Here is a 21,512-nt window from a genome sequence, read left to right as displayed (position 1 = left end):
ATGTGAGCTGGTATCTGTTCATGGCTAAATCAAATAGCATGTCAGCATAAATACCCCTCTCTCCACCCGGCAGCATTGGTCCTGTCTGATCTTAGTAATGAACAGCCTTGAGGAAACTGTGACACGCGCATCCAGATGCATCGCTGTGCTGCTTCCATTACCTAGCCACTGATGAAGGTAGCCGGAGTTAAGAACATTCCAGGAAAAAAGTTTCGATTGTCTTTCACTTCCCCGCTGCGATTGCCCTGAGAGCTAGTGAGTGTAAAACGGATTGTCCCCATTTGTCTGTGTTAGAATCCTCTAGGGCGCTGCCATTCACCCTGCGGGGGGACGCTGACAGCCTAACCTGCACCACAGGCCTCTCTGTAGCAGCACTGTGCCTGGAAATGACACTACTATAGCTCTGTCCCCACTCAATTAAATAGGTCCGGACCTCTGTCTCATTTTCAATCTCCCTGCCTCTCTGTTCTCTTTTCCGATCATAAATGATGGTGCACATTTCACTTGGTTTCTCTCCCGGGTCATTCCTAGTGCTTTCAAGCCCCCTTCATTTATGTCTTTATATACTGAATGAAAAGCTAAACGCACAATGTTTCAAGATGGACATCATATTAGCTTGTTTTATAATATCAGATTAACACAATTGAGTGAATAAAGTGGTGAATTCACTTCCAACGGGTAAGTTGTAGACTTACGAGGCTTATTAGACTTATTGTTAGGCTAGTTAGACTTATTGGGGTTATATGTGTAATGGAATTAATCAAATTCATCATTTGCACCTTTGCATTCCAAAAGTGGTGCCCACCTCTGGTGAATGTTGCCATTTCTTGTAATATCTATAACATGACATCCTCCTCGAGGAAGGGACATCATTTTAGTGAAAAAAATAAAATAAATAAACTACTGATTCCAATACATATTAGCACAAGTTTTTAGTTTCTTTACATCTCCATCTCTCATTCTTTCTTTCTTTCTTTCTCTCTCTCTCTCTCTCTATCTCTCTCTCTCTCTCTCTCTCTCTCTCTCTCTCTCTCTCTCTCTCTCTCTCTCTCTCTCTCTCTCTCTCTCTCTCTCTCTCTCTGTGACCTTTGGGAGCCCACAGCCCATGTTTATGCTGATCAAATATCCTCCCTGAGCTCCTAGAATTAAAAGGCCAATGAGAAATTAAACAGGTGCCCACCTCCTGCATCTCTTGCTATTCATCATCCTGGCATTACAAACACTGAATTAACTGCACACCTCTTTCCTCTCTCCTCTGTGCACTCTCAGTGGACTATTTTAATAAGTAATCCATAAACTCATTTCTCACCTGAAATCAGAGCCTTTTCTTTTGCCCCTCTCTGGGATTCCTGGGTCTGGACACATGTTGTGTCCTTGAGCCACCCCCATCTGAGATACTGCAAAAAAAGTTGGCAAATAGTAAGGAAGGATAAGGTACTGGGCACCCTCCCCCACCGTTAATTTTCATTTTGAACATATTTGATATCAAATATCAACAAATGCATATTATGGTTATGCTTATTTTATTTATTTTGACATTTGTGAAATGTATTATTTATTCATTAATTTTAATTGTTGATCAAACCCCTTTGACATTATAGGAAATTTGAAGTTCATATTTTAATAATTTACACACATTCACAATTCTCTGATGTGGGTCAATTGTCACATGACATGTAGAGTAAAAAAGGAATACGGTTTAGCAAGTGTTTTAATCAAGACTAAATTGCAGACTTGATTTGATCACACTATTACAGTTTTTCTCAATTGCTAAAACACTAAAACCCATCGGCTGAACAAATTTCTCAGTTGCCTGAACTCATTTAGCTAATTGTGCAATTTGTTGTCAATACCTTAAACTATTTCACATCATAAAACACAATTTGCAGATCTCACTTAGACTTTTCAGCTAAACTCTAAACACATTCTCATTGTCAAGACACATACTGCTCTCTAATGCACATGCCATTCATACGGGTTAACACAAGTGGCAACAATCAAATACAAATGGAGAACACAATGTCATTGATTGAACACAACCACTCAAAACTGATTTAACCTGTTTCAAATGATGAGACACAACCAATATAAGTACAGTGCATTGTAGGCTGTATACTGTACAATGAACAAATCATATTGCCCTGAACATGTTGCTTTCCATTTGTTTACAGTAGGCTACTGACTGCTCAATAGATTTTGACTGGTTGCAGGTTCATATCAACAAAGAACGAGTTTGTGAGATGTAGAGTACAGTACTGTAAAAATCAGCCTAATCTAATGAAAATGCATATCTATAGCACAAAATGCCAAAATGAGTTTTTATGTGCATATGTTACGCATGAAGTTTTCGTGTGCATATGATATGTCCTTTATATTGTGTTATGTGCACGTACTGCCGTATAAATCGCACAATACATACAATTTGTGATGTATATGAATTTCATGACAATGAGTTGGTAAAAATAGGACTACAAGCAAGAGGAAGAACAAAAAATTGCAAAGCAAAGCAGAGTAGTAATAATTTCTGACCAATTGTGAGCTACTATGATCACAAGACAATGACAGAAAAATATGAAATTTGTTTTCAGATTAAAAATGTACTTCTGCCTGAGAACTATGTTTTGAACAATGTGTTTTCTATTTTTTGCTGTATTGTTTACTGATTGCTTGATAGTGTTTATCATTTTGATCACTTAGTTTATGATTTGAGAGCAGTGTTTGATTTTGAACACAGGTAAAACTGTTTTGAGGCGAAAGTTTCATTTTGCAAGAGAAGTCAGAGGTTTTGTGAATAGTGCTTGAAGAGGAGGTTTTGTGTTTAATGGTTTCAGAAAATGGAGCAAGGTTTCAGAAATAGTGTTTTAGCAATTGAGAAAAACTGTAACACTGTTTATTTCCGATCTTTAAGAAGCTCTCTCTGTTTGGTCAGCTGGATCAGTGTGTTGTGATTGGTCAACTGCTTCTAGTTCTTGTTTTGGAAGAAAGACAAGAAGACTAGACTCAAGGAAGAAAACTCAAGACTACAATTGAGGTGATTCAGGGAGTTCAGAAACTCCCTTTGATTAATTCCCTTCCAAACACGGACTTTTCCGTTATTTGTGAGAAAACGCTTCCCGGCCAAAAACTGAATTTTCTATGTTTCTGTCTTTTCACTGTTAGATGCTAGGGGACGCTATTGTGCATCTTCTGAATGAGTACCTAGTACCGAACACGTGAGGAAGATGCAGTAAAACAAGCAATTACATGTAATCATATGCATATGTAAAATAACGTGATCATCATCATTAAACAGCATATGAATCAAAACTATCTAATGTTACTGATTGAAATGTGAACCCAGGATGAGCTACAGCATTATCTACTCCATCTGTGTTTGATAATCGTTCTGAATCTGATCTGGATGTAGTCTTCACAAAAAAAGGGATTTTCTCAGCCTTTTGTTCAGAATGTTGCTTTTTTTTAACGAAACGTACCCATAATCAAGTGATGATAAAAAGGAATGCATGAGGCTAGAATAAAAGGTTGTTGTTGTTTTGTTTTTTTATAAAGAGGAGGGTCAGATCTTTATTTTGATATATTGCATGCTCAGATATTCATTAAACAAAAATTTCTAAGGGTTATTAAATTTTTGTGAAATTTGTCAAACACCCTGGTGGTGGCTGGCAACTTTTTTTTAATGCTGGCAGGTATAAAGTTAAAGTAATGGGGCAAGATGCCCCGCTTTCATGATTTTACATTTTGTTAAATAAGTACTAAATCCATTTATGTTCATAATAATAAATCTGAAATAATAAAAAACTGAAAGATGCATCATCATATTGTACTTGCTAAACTCAATAAATGTGCACTGTTCTAAAGGCTCACTTTATCACATCTTACCCTACTATATTTGTTGTTAGAGAGAGAAAAAAATAATATAATTTTGTCTTAAATGTACTCAACATTAATATCTGTTTACTAAATTGATGGAAGCAGTATCACTCTTGCAATTGTGCAGTTGGTCTGAACATCAGCGTGAATTTACCTTGTAAAAGAGCAAAGCCATCTGTAAACGTATTCGACTGTCTACACAGCATACCCAGGAGGGTTATTGAATGAACAAAAGAATCAATCAGTCCTCCCAAGAATGCCAAGATATTTCCAGACATCATTATGCGAGCACAAATTTTTTTTCTTGGCATCAAACAAGCCGAAGTCATCCAACCCTGCAGGAAGTGAAAATGACACAGGGGGTCAAAAAGGTTGGCCGTACCCTCGGTTTCTGCAATTGGTGTCTAGGCGGCAGAAGAGGATAGTGGAGGGAAAACCTGAAGTGACACGTTGATTGGCCGAGGCGCGCCTGGGTGCAGGCCCTCATGCATATTGATGTGGGACAAAAGGCCAAGCTTGTCAGCGCTACCGTTGAGACACTGCCGGCCACGGTGACGGTATTGAGATCCCAGATGACAACCTCAATGGGCACATGCTCACACGGGCAGGCTGACATTTTCTCACAATGATGCAGAGGTAATAGAAATGTAAATAAAGACGGCATAACAGAGGAAAGCAGGCTGAAGAAGACTCTCAGCACACAGAGCAATTACCCCAGCCCTCGATAAGCTTTTTCTTTCTCTGTTTGCCAACAATGGAAACGGTAACTTATTTTCCCTCCCCTCTGGCCTTAGGAAGAGGAATAGCTCCATTTGTCTCCAATTGACACAGCGTAGAATAAAGATAGCGTTAATGTTCAAGGTTGTGTGCTCATGCCGAGCGTGAGGACACGATGCAAGTTTTGCTACTGCTTTCATCAACTCATGGTCAAATGGACTTTGCAAACTGACAATGCTTAAAAACCCTGAAAATTAATCTGTGAAAAATTAGGAAAAATTTGGCTTTACATGATTAGATATTGTGAGGCTTCACATTTCGGAGTTGTGTGAATGTTTCTTTTTTTCAATTCACTCATACTTCATATAAATAACATAAAGTAAACAGGACAAGTTGTTTTGAATAAAAGCAAAGTGCATGAATGTAAACGCAATATTGATTTAGGAGTCCTTCTTGTACATGAAGAGGTTTACTTACAAACTGATATCTTGCTGTGGTTGTCTTTACTTGGCAACATCTTCACGCCTCTGGACTTCAGCTCTGTCATCTTCTTCACTGAAAGTCAAAAGCATTATGACGTGTTTAGTGGAGAGCAGGATGGATAAGGGGAAAACTATAATCATAGGCCAGATGCTTGCTAGACATTACAAATCATGAACTGCATTGTAATTAAAATTATAGTCTTTCAAAGAAGCTGTCGCTCTTGTGCAAAAAAGCCTATTGTGTGTGAACAAAGCTCAGCATGTTTGTTGAAAAAGCGACAAAATAATGCCAGCACGCATTTGCATGCACACACACACATGCAGTCATTGTTTTCTGTTATTTCCTCAAAGCTTCAGAACTTAAATGTTCTCAAAATAAAATCAGTGTTTGGGTGAGGATTTTGTAATGGAGAAGTGTACAATTAGCAACAGTTAACAGCAACAGTTTTAGCAAATATTGATTCAATTATATTTCCAACTACCTTAAGGTGAAGTGTAATTTCTCTTTCTTTCTTTCTTTCTTTCTTTCTTTCTTTCTTTCTTTCTTTCTTTCTTTCTTTCTTTCTTTCTTTCTTTCTTTCTAAAAATAAAAAGTGAACCTTCTTTATGGTTTCTAGTTTTTTATTTCCCCGCATTGCTGTCCTCTTACATAGTGGATGCAATTGGACCCATCAGATTCATATCAGGCCTAGCCTGGATGCCAGCCGAACTTAGCCCCACCTACAACATTTGAGTTCGCGAAGTTTGGTTGGTCTGGACTTGATCCGTTGTGGAGCAACTATACTCGAACCAGAGGTGTTCGGACCAATCAAATTGTCAGGGCGGGCTCTATACGATGATGGACGGATGATCAGCAGCAACGTAATCATCCACGTCACCAAAGAGCACTTGGGTTGAATTATTTATAATCCTAAACAGAGAACTTGTTCGTGTGCCTTCACCTTTACTACAGTATTTCTCTCAGTATTTCTCTCAACTGATGATCAAGTTGGTAAGTACTGCGTGTTTCCTTAAATTCTTTTTTACCCGACAAAGATCGTTTACACTCATCATCTTCTTCTTCAGTTGAGTTTTGTTGAGAACTTTGTGTCGCTCGTCTCTTACTCCATTGCTCTGATTGGTTGTAGGTATATAATAGGCCTTCAACCATGTCATTTAAATATGGGCTTAGATACCTTTTACGTCAAAACCAGGCTAAGATATAATTTATGTACAACTGATGCAACCGGGCCCAGATCTACAGAATACACACATTGAGCTGAATACACACATTTTATATGAGCATCTCTCTCTCTCTCTCGCTCTCTCTCTCTCTCTCTCTCTCTCTCTCTCTCTCTCTCTCTCTCTCTCTCTCTCTCTCTCTCTCTCTCTCTCTCTCTCTCTCTCTCTCTCTCTCTCTCTCTCTCTCTCTCTCTCTCTCTCTCTCTCTCTCTCTCTCTCTCATCTTTGACGGAGTTGAGGAATGATTGTGATGAAGCTAAGTAGCTTGTTATGTAAAGAGTGTCTTCTCATTGGATGTTACTCATTGCGGAGCATTTAACTAAAGGTTGGAGAGAGGCAGGGAGGCAAAATGAAAGGAGAAAGGTCAGTGGAAAATCTAATTAAGAGCTTAGCCCTCCTTTCCCTCTTCCTGATACTCTAAAAGTATTTATTTATCAAACTCCCGTCCTGTAATCCCATCCCATCGCTCTGATCTGCTTATGGAGGAGGTGAAATTCCTGCAGATTCTGTCTTTGGTTTCCATAGCTGAGCTGACTAATCCTGTTCCTCAGCTCATCTCCTTTGAGTGGTGACCTTTGAACTAGAGAGTGTGATGAGAGTGTGCCAGTAGCACATCTGGTGTGTGTATGTGTGTGTGTGTACATGTCAGGTGTTGGGGGTATTCATGACCTTTAACTGACTTAATAACACTTAACCAAGATGATTTAAATAATTTGACTTTAATTCTAACTGCAGACAGGGGAAAACTCTGCAGGGCGCATGACGATAGCAAACAGTTGCAGTGACTCTACAGTAAATCTCTGTACTTGTTTAGGTTTTACACACTGGTTTCACTGAAATGTATTTAAATATAATAAACTACAGTAACGGTCATGCTTTAATTTAACTGACAACTTTTTTGGGGGAGGATGTTCCTAGATAATGTACTACCGTCTGTACCATTTTTTTGTAATTTATTTAGAAATAAATCAATGCTTTTAATAATCCTTAATCAAGGATGCATTAAATTGATCAAAACTGATTTATATTCATATTTATATTTTATTAATACTTATATTTAATATTAAATATTTGTATTTCAAATAACTGCTGTTCTTTTGAACTTTCAATAAAGAATCCTGAAAAAAAAAAAAAAAAAAAAAAATATATATATATATATATATATATATATATATATATATATATATATATATATATATATATATATATATATATATATATATATATATATATATATATATATATATATATATATATATATATATATATATAAATATATATTTATATTTATATTTATATTTATATATATATTTTTTTTTCAGGATTCTTTATATATTCTGATGGTTTCTGTTTCTAATATATTTAATAATAATAATATATTTTATTTGTAAAGCCCTTTTCTAACATTGTTCATTCAAATATATAAAATCTGCTTCAATCGTTTTTTAGACATCATTAATTTAAAACTCTATTAATCTGAAATTAAAATGAGGAAACACCAACTTGTGAGGAGCAGAATGAGTAGAATATGTTGTGAAAACAGCCCTACATATATCCAACTGTTCGCATTCTCTGTCTCTCCCCTTTCAGTTTGTTTCTCTCCTTTTCAGATGTTTTTGACAGCTAGGACCCCTGAGCTGTTTCTTGGTCTTGTTACATAGACTTACACAAGTAAAGGCACCGATCCCACGACAGCCCATTTCTTACCTTGATACTGAGCACTGAAGCCTCTCAGTTTGTGGTTTCCATCGGATGTGAAGTGGAGTCTCAGCCAGTTCTTGCTGCTGATGATGGGCGATGGCAGGTTTGGACCAGTAAACCTGTAATATTGAAGAGAAGACAGTATTTATTGAGTGTAGTATTCTTTCTACTTACTTTCTCTGTGGAACACTGAAAAACTTTAGTTTCAATTTAAAATTATGAAAAAATAAAAAAAATAATCACAGTGTAAACGATCATGTGGTCGAATCATAGACTGTAAAAAAGATGGATGATGCCCTTTCACTTCTTTCCATTGAAGAAAAGTGGAGCACGCCAATGGCATCTTGCCATTTGGGACCTGAGTCTGCACAGTATAGAGCAGGAAGTAGAGCCGCAATATCAAACATTATATATATATATATATATATATATATATATATATATATATATATATATATATATATATATATATATATATATATGTGAAGAATCAACAACAAGTGGGACACAATCATGAAGTGGAACGAAATTTTTTGGATATTTCAAAAAAATTTAACAAATCAAAAACTGAAAAATTGGGTGTACAAAATTATTCGGCCCCATTAAGTTAATACTTTGTAGCGCCACCTTTTGCTGCGATTACAGCTGTAAATCACTGGGGTAGTCTCTATCAGTTTTGCACATCGAGAGACTCATTTTCTCCTTGCAGAACAGCTCGAGCTCAGTGAGGTTGGATGGAGAGCGTTTGTAAACAGCAGTTTTCAGTTCTTTCCACAGATTCTCGATTGGATTCAGGTCTGGACTTTGACTTGGCCATTCTAACACCTGGATATGTTTATTTTTGAACCATTCCATTGTAGATTTTGCTTTATCTTTTGGATCATTGTCTTGTTGGAAGACAAATCTCCGTCCCAGTCTCAGGTCTTTTGCAGCCTCCATCAGGTTTTCTTCCAGAATGGTCCTGTATTTGGCTCCATCCACCTTCCCATCAATTTCAACCATCTTCCCTGTCCCTGCTAAAGAAAAGCAGGCCCAAACCATGATGCTGCCACCACCATGTTTGACATTGGGGATGGTGTGTTCAGGGTGATGAGCTGTGTTGCTTTTACGCCAAATTAACATTTTGCATTGTTGCCAAAAAGTTCAATTTTGTTTCATATCAGATTTAGTTTCATCTGACCAGAGCACCTTCTTCCACATGTTTGGTGTGTCTTCCAGGTGGCTTGTGGCACTTTTTATGGATATTTTTAAGAAATGGCTTTCTTCTTGCCACTCTTCCATAAATGCCAGATTTGTGCAGTATACGACTGATTGTTGTCCTATGGTCAGAGTCTCCCACCTCAGCTGTAGATCTCTGCAGTTCATCCAGAGTGATCATGGGCCTCTCGGCTGCATCTCTGATCAGTCTTCTCCTTGTATGAGCTGAAAGTTTAGAGGGACGGCCAGGTCTTGGTAGATTTGCAGTGGTCTGATACTCCTTCCATTTCAATATTATCCCTTGCACAGTGCTCCTTGGGATGTTTAAAGCTTGAGAAATCTTTCTGTATTCAAATCCGGCTTTAAACTTCTCCACAACAGTATCTCGGACCTGCCTGCTGTGTTCCTTGTTCTTCATGATGCTCTCTGCACTTTAAACAGACCTCTGAGACTATCACAGTGCAGGTGCATTTATACGGAGACTTGATTACACACAGGTGGATTCTATTTATCATCATTAGTCATTTAGGTCAACATTGGATCACTCAGAGATCCTCACTGAACTTCTGGAGAGAGTTTGCTGCACTGAAAGTAAAGGCCGAATAATTTTGCACGTCCAATTTTTCAGTTTTTGATTTGTTAAAAAAGTTTGAAATATCCAATAAATTTCATTCCACTTCATGATTGTGTCCCACTCCCAAATATTATATTATATACACACACACATACAAACATATTTTTTTTTCTTTATGGTTAACCCAATAAAAACCCACCTGCCCTAAGCTTAGATGTACCAGTGCTCAGGTCTTAGGATTGTCAGAATTAGTGTTAATTACTCAGATAACACAGGCACAGTAGGACAGCTTCTTTATTGTAGTGAGCGTTAATCGCATAAGCTGAGAAGGAAACAGAAAGTTGTCTGACAAAGAAACGTAAGCTCATCCTTATAGTATTTACCAAATGTCAGATTTGGCTCAACAAGCCCTACAAACACAAAGAAAGACAGACCTAGAGAGGAAGACAGAGAGAACCAGAAGAGTGGGGAGGTATGAATAGTTTACAAGAGCTTAGTTCACGTTTCCGATTTATTACACATCTGATCCAATGAAGTATTTTTAACATCATCTCTAGCTCAGACCAACCAGGGCCACCAGCGCTGAGGGAAGGGGATAAAAATAGGTCTGAGTCACTAACACTATAACTGCTTTTGCAATCACCCATTAACATTTAGCATGCAATATGTGCATTGGTTGCTTATGCTGTAATGGCTAAGTCACTTAAAAATCTGTGGCAGAGCTTTTGACAAGGTTTTATTTTAGTTTTTTGCTTTGTAGTTTTTTTTTTTACACTATATTGCCAAAAGTATCGGGATACCCCTTCAAATCATTTAATGCAGGTGTTCCAATCTATTTCATGGCCACAGGTGTATAAAATCAAGTACCTATATTTGCAGATTGCTTCTACAAACAGTTGTTAAAGAATGGGTCACTCTCAGGAGTTCAGCTCATTCAAATATGGTACTGAAGTGGTAAGGGTCAGCGCATGCTGAGGCGCACAGTGTGCAGTATTTGCTATAAGTTACAGACCTCCAAAATGTGTGGCCTACAGATTAACTTAAGAACTGTGATGAGAGCTTCTTGGAATTGGTTTCCATGGCCAAGCATGGAATCCAAGCCTTACATCAATGCATACAAGCCTTACATCACCAAGTGCAATGCAAAGCAACGGATGCAGAGGTATAAAGCACGCCGCCACTGGACTCTAGAGCAATGGAGATGTGTTCTCTGGAGTTATGTATCACGCTTCTCTATCCGGCAATCCGATGGATGAATCTGGGTATGGCAGTTGCCAGAAGAATGGTACTTGCCTGACTGCATTGTGCTAAGTGTAACGTTTGGTGGAGGGGGGATTATGGTGTGGGGTTGTTTTTCAGGTGTTAGGCATGGCCCCTTAGTTCCAGTGAAATGAACTCCTAATGCTTCAGCATAGCAAGACATTTTGGACACTTTCATGCTCCCAACTTTGTGGGAACAGTTTGGGGATGGCCCCTTCCTGTTACAACATGACTGTGCATCAGTACACAAAGCAAGGTCCATAAAGAGGCCTTCTCATCCAACATCAGTGCCTGACCTCACAAATGCGCTTCAAGAAGAATGGTCAAACATTCCCATAAAATTTTCAGAAAACCTTCCCAGAAGACTAAGTGGTTATAGCTGCAAACTCCACATTAAACATTACGTATTAAGAATGGGATGTCATTAAAGTTCAAGTGCATGTAAAGGCAGGCGTCCCAAAACTTTTGAAAAAATAGTGTAGTTTACTTGCAAACCATCATATTACCAACATATTATTTGACAAGGAAAATAAGACCCAAAGAGCAATATGCAGATTTTGATACGTTTCATTGAACTACTTATATTAACTAATAGACTTTATGGCTAAATGTCAATGAAATGTATGCTTTAAAAAAATTATGATTACATACAGTATGTGACATATTACAGTCACTTTTTACTTCAGGTTCCTTTTCATAAAAGGTCTTATTAGTGAAGCTAACTGGACTTCATGGAGTCAACACTGCTCGTAGTAACCCATACAATGCAGTTCAGAGAGCTCTCACTGTAAAAAAAAAAAAAAAAAAAAAAAAAAACCTGTCAAAGTATAAAATATGAAATATGTCTAAAATTTGTCAGCATTGATAACATTTGTGGAAAATTGTCTACATAGTGAATGTCAACATAGGTAAACAAAGTGGTCAGTTGCACCAACAGGTTAATATATATAAAACAGCCGGGACTCGATTAAAAAAATTAATCGAATTAATTAGAGGCTTTGTAATTAATTAATCGAAATGAATCACACTAATTGCATATAAATAGTTGACCTATTTGAGAAGTAATTTTACCATTGAATAATGACTGAATACATAAGCTTATTCAACAAAATATTGTTTATTTATTTCAGTCCAGCAGACCAGTGCAATGTTTGCCATTAAGTTTAGCAAAAGCAAATTTGTGATATTTGAGGCTCGATGTGCTGCAGTGATACGCAAATTCCTTGTTGTATAGCTTGCTCACAACCATGCTCTTGACGAGGCTTCCATCCTTTCGTTTTTTAAAACAAAATATCCCATCCACGGGCCAAGCAAAGCGGCCTCATCAGCTTCTTCATTCATGTTCACTATGGTTTGTTGTTGTCGTGACTTGTGAATGCTAGTTGGTGTTCCAGTATAATTGGTCTGTCGAAACTCATTCATTGAAAAACGTTCCGCGGTGCAAAAATAAGTGTGGTTAAAATTAACATGTTTAACATGTTAAAGTCCCCTAATTAATTAATCTTAATTAACGCATTAAAGTCCCGGCCCTAATATATATATATATTTATATTTATAGTTGTTTGCTAATAATTTGGCCACTAAAACTACTCTAGAAAACATGTTCAAAAGAGCTTAAAATTCTCTACACTATATGCTGCAATATTAAATGTGGTTTTAACTTTGCAGAGTATAAATACTGATTCATAATTTGTTATTTAAATAATTCCACAAACATACATCAATACACCACCCTAAAGCCATAATAGCAAAGAGGCTGAAAGCAGAAAGAGCTTTTTCATTACCGATGAGCCAGATTGAGCCACATTGTGTTTCTTTTCAAGTACACCCACAAGAAAATGTCATCCTTCTGACAGCCCAAGTATGTACTTTGACTGTTTTTTTCATTCTCCCGCACAACAATAATAGTGGTCAAGGAAACACAGTGAGTCTAATCGGAGTGAATGAGTTCTCTCACAGTGTTGTATCAAGAGTATATTCCCTCAAATGCCAGACGTGTGGACCTGTTGTAGTGTCAAAGCTTGAAGCCCAAGGGTGTAATCATGGAGAATGAAGTGTACCACAGCGCTACTGATGCACCGGTGCCTGTCATAATACTGTGATACTAAAACAGCAGGGAATCACATAGTCCTATTTTAACACACATTAGCGCAGTGTGGGCTCATTAACTGAAACAGGCCCAGTGCTCTCATGGGACACAGGAACAAGACTGACAGAACATCTCCGTTAGGCGTCTTGGGGATTGGCGAACTCGCTCTTCTAGGCCTGTTCACTTCCACGATTCTGAAACTTCAAAAGCAGGACATAGTATCATTACTTTGATGGGATTTACAGCTATGGTCTATGGTCAGCTACTTGATATGAATCTCCATTTGAATACAAAACCCTATACAGTATATATGTATATAAAGTATATGTGTGTGTTTGTTGTGTATTTAAGATGGAGAATCATCTTTCTGTCCATGGCTTTTGGGAAGTTTTTAGACTGTTTATTTTAAGGGAACAAGGCCAGTCAAAAGTCAAAACATTGCTGTCTTTTGAATTATGAGAACCATCCATTATTTTATTTTTTATTTATTTTTTACTGGTAGTGCAGGTATGAAAGACGTCCATCAGACGCCAAAAAAAGACTCAAATAAATAAATGAACCCCTTTAAAAATACAGGATTGTCCTGCAATGCCAAGTAGGGCTGCACAATATTAGGAAAAAAACTGTCATTGCACTGTGTTATTTTTCTATGATATATATTGAGATATTAAAACAATTTCACTAGATGACTTGAACAGCTCTATTTGAAAAAATAAAAATAAAAAAAATAAGTAAGGTACAGCAATTCAATAATCAAAACTAAAATAATACTGCATAGTCTTCACTGCACAAATTAAGTATAATCTAAACTACAAGTGATTTTCCATTTGTATTTTGTTGGTTAATTAATATTAATGAGAGCATCAGGCTCATCCTCTCAATATTAGACTGCTGTCACTTTAAGACCGAATGGACGGATCCAATATAATGATACACATCCATTTTCTTTCTCAATTGTTTACGTGCACTTAAGGCATAAGTGTTTAAGAGGATACTCACTGAGATGTGCATTTTTACATAATTCTGCATGTATATGTCTGTTCAATCTTAAATAGACTTTTATATAGAAGAGATTTAAGTAAATATTTAAATAGAAGAGAAAAAAAGTAGGTGTTTGAGGTCCAAATTGACTTCTCTTTTGCATCTTCTTCCACTTGAACAGTTTAAAATTGCTTGAATGTTTAAACTGACAGGGATGCTAAAACGTGCAAATGCTAAACTTACACTCTGTAATGGTTAAATTTTGCAATTAATGTGAGAATCATATACATTACGAACCGTGGTGCTCGGTGCTTACAGATCAACTACAATACCCATACTTGACGTTGCACAGCCTGTGATGTGACTACTTTATTTATATTATATTAAGTAAATGGAAATGGGTCATTTTGACCTATTTTATGAAGAACTAATATGATACAAAACCTACAAACAACAATAATAATGGTGACAGGTGTAAGCCAATACCTGCCTTAACTTTGTGTCCCTAAAACAGTCAATGGCTAAACCGTGACACCCCATGTAATGTTAAAACCATCTTCACAATAACTGATGGACATGGAGATGTTGAGAACAAGATTAATGCCTTCCACAGAATCAATCACCCACAGGTCCGCCTTTACTGAAATTAGTTTTCATCCTCTCAAGCACATTATTTATTTATTTATTTATTTATTACCCCCCAATATTCGCTATCCCCTTTTTCCTTTGAGGCCTGCCGGAATAATGGAAGTGGCGTTAAGTTCTGTCTACTTGTCACATGACATTAGACTTGATTTACGATGGCAACCAGCGGACAGATTAAGTGAGTCTCGGTGCAGATTGCATCTTTTATTGCGCTATTGCCATCTTTTGTTCTCACACTGGAACAGGTGGATAGACATGGGTCACATCGAGCTTCGGTTTTCACACATTGGGATGAATTCACGTGTTTCAATTATTTACCTAGAATTCATTACTTTTCTCATTTACTCTCTTCACTTTCTGAGAGCAAGATCTTAAGATATTTCCCACAACAAAAATTGTTCAGCATTGTTTGAATAGTCGCTTTCGCTGTATGAAACTATGATTTGTAAGACAGCTGTGAAAGCTTTGTTCAAATATTGAATACTCTCTTCATCCTCATCTTTTAAAATGAGAGTGTCGACTGATCCTTAGCCGAGGGTTTTCTCTACCAAAGGAAAAGGATCTTTTTCATAATTAAGTCCAATTAAACCAAAGCAGAGGAAAAAAAAACATGTCATAATGTTTAAATCTTGCCAGATTATACTAAAACAAACAATTCTCACAAAATAAAGCTCCACTGCAGATGTCGAGAAAAAGATTGCAAGCGGGCTGTGAAAAATTCTCATTATGAAATATTTCAGCAACGTGCCAAGTGTTGACGTCTAAATATCACGACAATCCTGCTGATCCTTGTAAGGAAATGAGCAGACTCATCTTTGAATTGAAATAATAATAATAAGGGAAATGTGAAATAATTACATAAATATTTATTTTTTAGTTAAGGACCATTTCAATTACAAAATGCATTAATCTGATACACCTGCTTTGATTATTGGTTCAACTTAAAATGTGAGTATTGTTATAGAAAAGCTTTAACATTTGCCCCTGAAAGTAACATTTTTGTTTGTTTGTTTTGTCTTTATATGTGAGGAAGGAAGGAAGGAAGGAAGGAAGGAAGGAAGGAAGGAAGGAAGGAAGGAAGGAAGGAAGGAAGGAAGGAAGGAAGGAAGGAAGGAAGGAAGGAAGGAAGGAAGGAAGGAAGGAAGGAAGGAATGAAACAATTGTATTTGTGAATGAATGAATGAATGAATGAATGAATGAATGAATGAATGAGTCTTTAGATTATTTAATTGAACTATGATTACATTTTAAAATGACTTTTCGTAGGAGTAAGACTTCACAAAGGCGGCAAACATCCAAAGCCAAAGTCTGTTACAGTATGCATGTGCAAAAAATAAATAAATAAATAAATAAATAATAATAATAATAATAATAAAATAAAATAAAATAAAATAAAAACTTTGAAACGATGAATCTGCACATCCTGTGTCGGTAGAGCACAGTGATTATTCCATCTAACTATTACTTTAACACTAAAAACAGTATTTAGACATTATGAAGCCTTTCGTAGTCATTAATGACAGTTTCGTCAATGCCATAAGACCAATTTAATAACATGTAAGCATTCACCATCAATAAATCATTCAAGATTATGATTGACAGTGGCCATATCTTGAAAATGAGGTACATGGGGACATTTAACTTATCTCTGCTTCATATACACACATTTAATGATCTCACAGGTGCCTGATTGGAGCTGAAAAATCCCAGACCTGGAAATCTCCCAGATCAATATGATGGATGGACTATAGACACCAGACAGGAAGTACTATAGCAGTAACTAAAGTGCACTCATGAACACGAGTTTAAAGCCAGACCTGCACAATGAGATTATGTGTATAACAGCGTTACCAGGCAGACTTAACGATTGTAAGTGAAGCTACATAAACAGAACATGCGGAATATATATATATATGATGGAGCCAGTCAAGCACATAAAGCACTTCCCCCATTGTTTCCCCACACCCATAATCTTTTTAAAGAATCACTCTCATTCTCTTTCTCATGTCTATCCCACAATGCACCAATTGAGATGTCCACTTGAGTTAAAAAGCAATTCAGACTCAAGTCAGCCCCATTAACGTATAGTGATTATCTAAGGGAATGGATCAGGATTGTGTAAGTAACAGAACAGGGGTGGTATCGAAAATGTCATTATAGATTAGAGCACTCATAAATATGCTATTAGGGCAAGCTGAAAAGAGCCTGGCGACCCCTGCATCAACCCGTACCACTCTTTTATTTCCTTTCTTTTTAGGAGAAACAATTTGCACCTGGCAAAGAGGTCTGAAAGTCAAACATGGATTGATTTAAGATTCTTTAAGGGTATCATTGCAAGTTCAATACCCCCTTTCACCCTCGTCTTAGTATTAGATTTTGATCGGACGTGGCACGAGAGTGCAGCTATAAATGAGTTCTTGATCCCCATCCAATGAACTTCCTAGATTAATCAAAAATTTCTATAACATCAGAGTGGGGAAGTCAAGGGCACGGGCCTCCTGCGGATATAGATTCAGCGCTCAGTTTAGCACTATCCAAATAAATATCACCACAAAGTTAATTGGTCAAAATCTAAATGCATTATATGGTAATAAAACAACATCAACAACAATAAGAGGACAACAGACTTAAGAAAGAGGTTTGGAACTTTAAGTCCAAACCAAAAAAAGAAAGAAAAACAACAAATAGATTTTGACAAGCCATATGGCCTCATAACAATGACTTCCTTCTCTCTGGTTAAACAGAGGGGTTAAAAATGTGGCGTGAGACGTGATTAACTTCTTTTATGTTCAATCTCTCTGCTCGCCATTCATGTTTGATTGCAGACTTCAGTGGTAGAGGTTGATTTTGGGATCTGTGGTGTTGCAGAGCGCCTGTCTCACACACAGTGGCGGCTTAATTGCAGATACTTAAGCAGATCAATCACTCCGCTGCTTTATATTCTGCTCAGGCCCGATGGCTGAGCATGGGTCAGGGTGACTTTAAAGCTCCAAAGTTCCAGTATTTTAATGACTGTGAATCATAAGAGAGCGAGAGAGAGAGGTGGGTGTGGAAAGAGTGTGCTCTCCCTCTGAAGTGACAAAACAAATCAAACTCCCAACCACTGAGGCCAGAGCTGGGAATTAGGGGTTGGGAAAGAAGAGAACGCGGCATGGGCACAAACTTTGACCTTCATGTGGTTTATTCCTGCTGGCTGTGGACTGCTATAAGATTCACATAGAGTCTCCAATGCCTCTCCTATTGAGTTTACCAATCACATTTATCGCCTTTAAGAAATGAATAAGTGTGTGTGTGTGTGTGGGGGGGGGGGGGGGGGTAACAACTATCCAATGTTAGTTTGTGCGAATCTTCCACAAAAACAAAAAAATTAAAAAAAAAACAATTTATTATTATTAAATAAGTGAGTGAAACAAACCCCCCAAAATGAGTCAAATATCAAATATCAAACAAGTTCTTACCAGTTCTGTATACAAAATGCATTACATTAATAAATTAATAAATATTATTAGCATTAGTGTTGTCACTAATAATTTCTTTTTTCTAACTTTGATATGATTAATTGAAAAGTAAGCAGTCAGCAATATCACATTATTTATTTTATTTATTTATTTGTTTGTTTGTTTCTTTATTTGTTTCTTTATTCATTCATTCATTGCATGTTCATTGTAACAAAACAAAATAATCAGGACTAAGTTTTTCAGGTGGGTCTAACAGTAGTATTCAGGTAAGAAATCTTACAGAAATGTAATACAGTATTCAAATGTAAAACAACACTGGATTGTCTTCTTTCTAAACCTTAAATACAGATTAATCCGTACAATTACAGTTAGAGAAGTCATTCAGTTAAGATCAGCAGCAGGTGTATTTAGTTGCTTTAAGAGCTTATGCACTGATCCAATACCATTTTACACAACATGCATTTTCTCTCTTAACTATTTATATTCCAAAACTGACTGAGCTTCACTAAATAATTGCCAAGACAGGGATAATGTCATTATTTTGTGAGTATTTGACCGTTTAGGTGCAATAATCCACAAAAAAAAAAAAAAAAAAAAAAAGGAATTTGGTACTCGTTTTTCAATACTGCAGATACTGCCAATTTTTGCCACAATTCCCATTTTTCCCAATATTCTCGTCTCTCTCAACTTTATATAGGCAGGAAAAAATCGTATAAAGGCAGGAAAAAGACATGAATAAAAATTGAAAGAAAAAATTATATAGAATAAAAGCTCACGGGCCTGTAATGATATGGTGAACGATGTAAGATGATGTCTATGTACATAGTTGTGCAAACACTGCCATGGCAACATATGTTCAAATGAAGTATAAATAAAAAATAAATAAAAATAAAAATAGCACGTGTGTTTGGAGGAGGAAACATGGCCAGGGCCCCAAAGCAGCAGGAGGAGGAGTCTGAGAGGTTTGGAGAGGAACTGATTTCCATTGCGCCGTCATCCATTATTCATGAGATGCCCTTTGGCTCCACGGCAAAGTCTTGTTAAATCTTGAGGAGGATTTTCTTTCTTTCTTTCTTTTTTTTTTACCTCACTTTCTTTCTTATTACAGAGAATACAATATAGACCCTGATTGAAAGAAATTGCCCTCTGGATGGAGCAGGCCTGGCCTCAATCTTTGTTCTTTTTTGTTCATTTTGTTTTTCTCAATCATTTCTCGATCCTATTGTTACTGTCTCTCCCTTTCCCCTTTCTTGGTGCATAAAGATACACATACAAGCATGTGACATCATAAGTAATGATGAAATTATATTGGCCAAGCAGATTAATCGGCTAATATTTGGTCATTTTGAGACTTTTGGCAGATAACACTGTCTGTTTGACTGATTAACAGAAATGTTAGCTCTCACTGTCAGTTCCAACATCTACCAACTGCCTCTGCAAAAGATAATTTGGATTTTCGGTTTTGCCTCCCAAAAAATGTCCTTTCCATGTAGTTGTCTGGATCTTACAAGCTTCTAAAATAATCAATCCCTTCGCAAAAATCTGACTCAAAAGAATGCTTAATGCCATTTCAGAAAGCAAAGACAAACGCCAACAAACAAGTTGGCTGTTGGATTTAGAATTTTATGAAAAATAACTGTTCACACTGCCCAAACAAACTCGAAACATCAGAGGAAACAGGAGATATTCTCCATTCATTTTAACCAATAAGTATAAAAGATTGCAACTTCAGACCATAGACTGTAAAAAAAAAAAAAAAAAAAAAAACGTGACGTCACCCATAGGATTCCGATGAACCGTTCTGAAGTGTAAAGTAGAGACGAGCTGGCCATTGCCATCTTACCAGCGTTTTACGCCCGGATAACAGAAAATGGGCAAAGAGGTGGGATGTGGGCGGAGCTTAGGTGACGCGATGACTAACAGACAGCAGATAAATGACCTGTCACTCAAAGTAACCACACCCTTAATTATGCAGAACTTTAAGGCTTTATATAATGTAAAGAATGAGTTCTGAAAATTTGCCCCCTCACAGTTGAGCAACATTAGCCGTATAGACCAGTGGTTCCCAACCACATTCCTGGAGCCCCCCTAACACTACACATTTTGCATATGTCCTTTGACTGACACACCCATTTCAGGTCTTTGAGTCACTACTAATGAGCTGATGACCTGAATCAGGTGTGTTTGATTAAGGAGACATGCAAAATGTGCAGTGTTAGCGGGGCTCCAGGAATGTGGTTGGGAACCACTGGTAGAGACCAAAACCAATTAATTTACCTATAAACATGTTTTTTTTCTGCTGTAAAGTTGGGCAGTTTAAGATGGGGCTCAATAAGATTCTGCTCCCTTCTGGAGCCTGTCCCTAGTGGCCAGTCGATGAATTACAGTTTAAGTTACTTCCGTATTGACTCAAACAGAAACCGGGGGAGGTTTGCTACTTGCTTCAGATGCAACTTTCTTCTAGTTTCATAGTTAATTTGAGGCCAACTTTATGGGAGTTATATGTCGGCGCTTTTGATCTACAAAACTTACTGGATGCCCACTTTCAAATATAGCTCTGCTCTTGCTTAGACTTTACGTGTGCATGCTCAAACCTTATCCAGTGTGATTTGCGAGTTTTTTGTAATTTGTTGGAAAATTATATCTCGGGTGAATGAGAAATAAATCATTGTGTTTGTTTGATAAAGACGTACTTAAATAATTTCGGTTGCCACTTTAAATCAATCACTCCCTCATGTGAACTGAACTGACAGGGGCATAGATATGACAGGAGCTAAAACTGATTAAATATGCAAATCTTAACCAATCCTTTCCATGGGCGTTTACTTCCAAGTCTCCAGTGCGCATCAACACCCAGCGTTTTGGAGAGAGCCTCAAGACCAGTGTAGAAAATAGCCTATTACTTATTAGTTATGATGTTTTTGAATGTAAAAACCATACAAACGTCATTAGTTGACCTCAGACAACAGTATACATAAAAAAAAATAAAAAAAAATAATAAATAAAAAACAGTTCATATGTAACTTTGAACATATGTAACACCTTTAAACAATTTGGCTGCAGAAGAACCTAAACATACTGTACAAGTTGTACATTTATACTTTTTATGATGGGTTTCACTTTGTTTTGAAGGTCCCTTTAACACACTCTGTTGACTGTAAGTAATGTTGCATCTACATACCAACTCTCATTGGAATGCTATAGAGCATTAGTAGACTGGTAGGGTAAGTAGAATAAATTGACATGTCTGTTTGAATACCATCAGAATAAAGAGTCAACAGATGTTAAGCAGACAGTCTACTAATACTCTAATGAGA

The 21,512-nt window shown here is 36.9% G+C and overlaps 1 protein-coding gene across 3 annotated transcripts in view; it reads right to left on the bottom strand.

The window, feature by feature from the left end:
• The window catches only part of csmd2 (CUB and Sushi multiple domains 2), a 367,226-nt gene that overhangs the window by 163,628 nt on the left and 182,086 nt on the right, over positions 1 to 21,512 (bottom strand). For all 3 annotated transcript variants that reach the window (XM_067426365.1, XM_067426366.1, XM_067426367.1), the window contains 3 exons: positions 7,998 to 8,110; positions 5,065 to 5,142; positions 1,310 to 1,397 (listed from right to left, as the gene is read on the bottom strand). In XM_067426365.1, coding sequence (XP_067282466.1) covers positions 1,310 to 1,397; positions 5,065 to 5,142; positions 7,998 to 8,110 — 279 coding nt within the window. The remainder of the gene's footprint in view (positions 1 to 1,309; positions 1,398 to 5,064; positions 5,143 to 7,997; positions 8,111 to 21,512) is intronic.

Source organism: Pseudorasbora parva, chromosome 19 (genome assembly GCF_024679245.1).
Source record: "Pseudorasbora parva isolate DD20220531a chromosome 19, ASM2467924v1, whole genome shotgun sequence".
NCBI lineage: Eukaryota > Metazoa > Chordata > Actinopteri > Cypriniformes > Gobionidae > Pseudorasbora > Pseudorasbora parva.
This window is presented reverse-complemented; position numbering and strand designations above follow the sequence as displayed.